Genomic DNA, 5,226 nt, shown 5'->3' on the forward strand with positions numbered 1-5,226 from the left:
TTTGATAGGGTCTCACTCTGTCACCCAGGCTGGAGTGCAGTGGCACGATCATAGCTCACTGCAGCCTCAACCTCCCTGGGCTCAGGTGATCCTATTGCCTTAGCCTCCCAAATAGCTGGGACTACAGACACATGCCACCATGCCCAGCTAATTTCTTAATTTTTTTTGTAAAGACAAGGTCTCCCCATGTTGCCCAGGCTGATTTCAAACTCCTGGGCTCAAGCGAGCCACCTACCTTGGCCTCCTAAAGTGTTGGGATTACAGGCATGAGCCAAGGTGGCATTTTAATGTAGGAGAATGGTGCCCAAGATTTGAAATGTACTCCATTAAATGTGCTTTGGCCCCTGAATGAATGCTATTGTGTTGAAACTAGCATTTTCATTTTGAATGCCTCTTTATAGGGCTAGACAAGGTCTCACAAATGTTTTTCTCTACCAGAAAGGATATCAAGTGAAGACAAGCTGGGGGCATCTGTGCACGTGAGGGTATTACTGTATGTAACTTGAAAGCCCAGCATCCTTCTCTTCCCTACCTCTGGTGCTACACCTGCTATGAATGTAGGGACCTGATTTTCCCACTCAGAATAGATGTGGCCTGGCTCTGGTTAGCTAATCTGTGCTGTCTCTGAAAATCCAGGATGCACAATAACCAAATCCATGGCGTTCATGATGGATCCTTCCCAAAAATATTCAGGAAAGAAGAGAAGTAGAGAAGAATCCCTGGGCTGTTTTCTTCCCCACACTAGGTGTGGCTATTTCCACACCTAGTTGTAATGTGGTAGATAGCTTGGCCATGTGTTTCACTCTTATGAGATAGGTTAATGTTTTCCAGAACTTTCACTACTGAACGGTTTTAAAAATGTGTAATGTTGGGTAGGTGTGGCAGTGGCTCATGCCTGTAATTCCAGCACTTTGGGAGGCCAAGGTAGGTGATCCCTTGAGCTCAGGAGTTCGAGACAAGCCTGGGCAATGTGGTGAAACCCCATCTCAACCAAAAATACAAAAATTAGCTAGGCCTGGTAGTAGTGCATGTGTGTAGTTCCAGCTACTTGGGAGGCTGAGGTGGGAGGATTACTTGAGCCCAGAAGGCTGAGGCTGCAATGAGCCGAGATGGTGCCACTGCACCCCAGCCTGGGGGCAGAGCCAGACCCTGTCTCAAAAATAAATAAATAAATACAATAATAAAAATTAAAATGTGTAAAGTGGGTTGTAAAAACTCAATAAAATGAAATAAACTAATACAAGTCATTCACTTAATTTTACTGTAATATTATCCATTGGTGGCCGGGCGCAGTGGCTCAAGCCTGTAATCCCAGCACTTTGGGAGGCTGAGACGGGCGGATCACCAGGTCAGGAGATCGAGACCATCCTGGCTAACACAGTGAAACCCCGTCTCTACTAAAAAATACAAAAAAAAAAACTAGCCGGGCGAGGTGGTGGGCGCCTGTAGTCCCAGCGACTCCGGAGGCTGAGGCAAGAGAATGGCGTAAACCCGGGAGGCGGAGCTTGCAGTGAGCTGAGATCCGGCCACTGCACTCCAGCACGGGCGACAGAGCAAGACCCCATCTCAAAAAAAAAAAAAAAAAAAAAAAAAAAATATTATCCATTGGTAATGTTACTGAAATCTTATCACTAAAAATATTGCATCTGCTATATTTTTGGTCATTTCTAAAATCTTTCTTCTGAGACTTTGACCTGCATTATATATTTCTCCTTAATCTTCACAGCATGATTTTGTGTTTTTGGACATTTGTATTGATTCTTCTCCAATTGGAAGATTGATTTTTGAGGTAAGACTTTTTTTTTTTTAATAAGTTTGTGGGGGTAGGATCTATAACTGTTGGAGTGTTAAATATTTAATCTTTGAAACCTTTTGTCTTTATTTTGTAGCTATACTGTGATGTATGTCCCAAAACATGTAAAAATTTTCAGGTCTTGTGCACAGGAAAAGCAGGGTTTTCTCAACGTGGCATAAGACTACATTACAAAGATTCCATTTTTCATCGAATAGTACAGAATGGCTGGATACAAGGAGGGGGTAAGTTTAAAATGTTAAATACAAGTTAATTGCAATATCAAATGAGAAGGTCCAAACTTTCGTTTATCTTTATGAAATGTATATAGAATTAGATATACTTAAAATTAGACATATTTAAAGAATAATTATGCTGTATATAGCCAAATAATGAAGTAAGATATTTGTATTCTTTAAAAAACACTCTAATTATTAAAATAAGTAAATCTAATTTATGTTACCAGGAATATTTCAAATTCAAAAATGACATAGGAGAGTAGGGTGACATTTTATTTTACCAATTTTATTTTCACCAATTTTAAATGCTTACCTAAATACGTAGTACCTAGAAGTACAGTGGTTTTAATAAGTATACTAAGAGTGGGAATTTGAAAATATAATAAATGGAAAACAACTTATTTCTCACCAAACATGTTATATTATTACACGTAAAAAGTAATGTCTAAAGAAGTTTGGTTTCTATGTTCGCTTTCTTTTCAGGTCAGTCCTTTGGTTTTACATAGACTAGGTGTCTGATTAAAAGCGTGGAATTAAATTTTGGGTGCCTTTTGGGGGATATTCCATAGGGAGCAACCAGGCAGCAATTTACAAATAATTGGCTTAGTGTCAAAGGAGATTTGCTTGAACTTGATGACATATTGAGAAGCTTAAATTGGTGTTGACCATTTTTTGTATGATCTGGAACATCCTGATGCTGATGAGGAGAAAAATATAGATATATTCTGAGCATCCTGCATGTTAAAGCAAGTTATTTTCCCTTTGGTTTCTCCACAATGAGATCATACCGCAAGTATTGTTATTTAACCTCACTTTCAAGTGTTTTTCCATTTTGTATCTTTCCACTGAATATGTGGTATCGATCTAACCATGCCAATGAACATAAACATACAAAACGTTTAGCATCTGCCTAGTTTTTTTTTTTTTTTTTTTATCATATTGCTATACCAGTTTAATTAATTTCCCATTGGTGAACATTTAGATGGTTTTCCATTTTTGGTTAGTATAAAACATTTCTCAAGGGGGCCTGTTAATATTAGGGGCTCTGACACTGAGTTCAGTGTTGACTCTCATGTGCTAGGCTTTCAGATGCTGTGTTCTTTTTTTTTTTTTTTTTTTTTTTTTGAGACAGAGTCTCACTCTGTCTCCCAGGCTGTAGTGCAGTGGCATGATCTTGGCTTACTTCAAGCTCCACCTCCTGGGTTCAAGCAGTTCTCCTTGCCTCAGCCCCCCTAGTAGCCGGATTACAGGGGCCCACCCCAGCACTCGGCTAATTTTTATATTTTTTTAGTAGAGACAGGTTTTGTCATGTTGGTCAGGCTGGTCTTGAACTCCTGACCTCAGGTGATCCGCCCAAAGTGCTGAGATTACAGCCTCACAAAGTGCTGAGATTACAGGCATGAGCCACCACACCCAGCCTCAGATGCTGCATTCTTTTGTTTCGTTTTATTTTTGTTTTTGCTTAGCTCCCACCACCCTTGGCAAGATCTGGGAAAAGTAGATCGTATTATTTGTTTGTGTTTTTATTTGTTTAAAGTAAAATTTCCAAATAGTAAAGTGCCCAGGTCTTGGGTCATGTTTTCAAACAGTGAGGCAGCAATGTTAAGGACTGCTTGGGAAAAAGTGGGATTGCTAGATTCAAAGCCAAGCTCTGATTCATGTAAGTTATACCATCTTGGACAAGCCACTGAACCTCTCTGAATCAGTTGCTTAATCATAAAATGGGGATAATGATAGGAATATCACAGGATGTGGTGAGGATTCAATGACCTGGTGTGCTGAAAGTGCCAAGCTCTGGAAACATCCTCTCTCCCTACAGATGTCCAGTTTCCACGATCCAGACCCCAAGAGAGGGTTCCTGAATCTCTCACAAGAAAGAATTCAGGGCAAGTTTGTTGAGTAAAGTGTAAGTAAGTTTATTAGGAAAGTAAAGGAACAGAAGAATGGCTACTCCGAAGGCACAGCAGCCCCCGAGGTCTGCTGGTTGCCCTTTTTTGTAGCTATTTCTTGATTATATGCTAAAGGTGGATTATTCATGCTTCCCTTTTTGAGACCATATAGGGTAACTTCCTGACGTTGCCATGGCATTTTTAAACCGTCATGGCACTAATGGGAGTATAGCAGTGAGGACGACCAGAGGTCACTCTCATCGCCATCTTGGTTTTAGTGGGTTTTAACTGGCTTCTTTACTGCAGCCTGTTTTATCAGCAAGGTCTTTATGACCTGTATCTTGTGCCGACCTCCTATCTAATCCTGTGACTCAGAATGCAATAACCATCTGGGAATGCAGCCCAGTAGTCTCAGCCTCATTTTACCCAGCTCCTATTCAAGATGAAGTTGCTCTGGTTCACATGCCTTTGATACCACGGGACTATGTAGAATGTTGGAGGGCAGGAGCTAAATGTGGTTTTGTGCTGTGCCTTAGGATGCCTCCAGGCACTGTTGCTTGCCCTTTGGGACTAACAGGCTCTACCCAGTAGACACTGCCTGCCCCTTCTCCCCACAACTTATCTTCTGACGTCTTACACACTCTGTTGCACACACAGGCTCTGGCTGCCTCCTAAGCACATCAAGCATACATGGGCCCTGAGGCCTCATTTATTTTGCCTGGGGCACACACCACCCAACCTGTTCCTCCAGGTATCCCTTGTTTCAGATTATTGCTCAGAGTTTATCTCAGCAAAGCCTTACCGGCCCACCCTATATGAAACTGCCATCTTTCTTTCCACACACTCTGCCCACCCCTCCTTCCATCCTCCTACTCCTTACCTTGCTTTATCTTTCTTCCTAGCACTTTTCATCATTAGACATACTACCATATGTTTCTTAGTTCATTTGTTTATTGTCTGTTCCTCTAAATTCCATGGGGGCAGAAATTTTTATCTGTTTTATTCACTATGGTATCCCAGGTACTACAACAGTGTTTGAGATATTGTAGGTGCTTAATAAATACTTGCAGAAAGAAAAGAAGGAAGAAAGACAGAGAAAGAAGGAAAATAGATGGTTAAACAGAAAACATACATTCTCTGCATTTTGAAAGTCCAAAATTAAGACAGCAAGTCGTTCTATCGCTTTGGTTGGATTCTCCCTTGGGCTCCCTCGAGGCCTACTTCCTTCAGAAGGATTTTAAAAAGTCGGCCGGGCGCGGTGGCTCGCGTCTGTAATTTGGGAGCACTTTGGGAGGCCGAGGCGGGC

General features: G+C 41.3%; 1 protein-coding gene across 1 annotated transcript in view; it reads left to right on the forward strand.

Annotated features, from left to right (window-relative positions):
* The window catches only part of PPIL6 (peptidylprolyl isomerase (cyclophilin)-like 6), a 53,936-nt gene that overhangs the window by 20,244 nt on the left and 28,466 nt on the right, over window positions 1–5,226 (forward strand). The window contains exons 6-7 of the mRNA XM_011952886.1: window positions 1,727–1,789; window positions 1,890–2,037. Of these exons, the coding sequence (XP_011808276.1) occupies window positions 1,727–1,789; window positions 1,890–2,037 (211 nt within the window). The remainder of the gene's footprint in view (window positions 1–1,726; window positions 1,790–1,889; window positions 2,038–5,226) is intronic.

This window comes from Colobus angolensis, unplaced genomic scaffold (genome assembly GCF_000951035.1).
Source record: "Colobus angolensis palliatus isolate OR3802 unplaced genomic scaffold, Cang.pa_1.0 Scaffold35, whole genome shotgun sequence".
NCBI lineage: Eukaryota > Metazoa > Chordata > Mammalia > Primates > Cercopithecidae > Colobus > Colobus angolensis.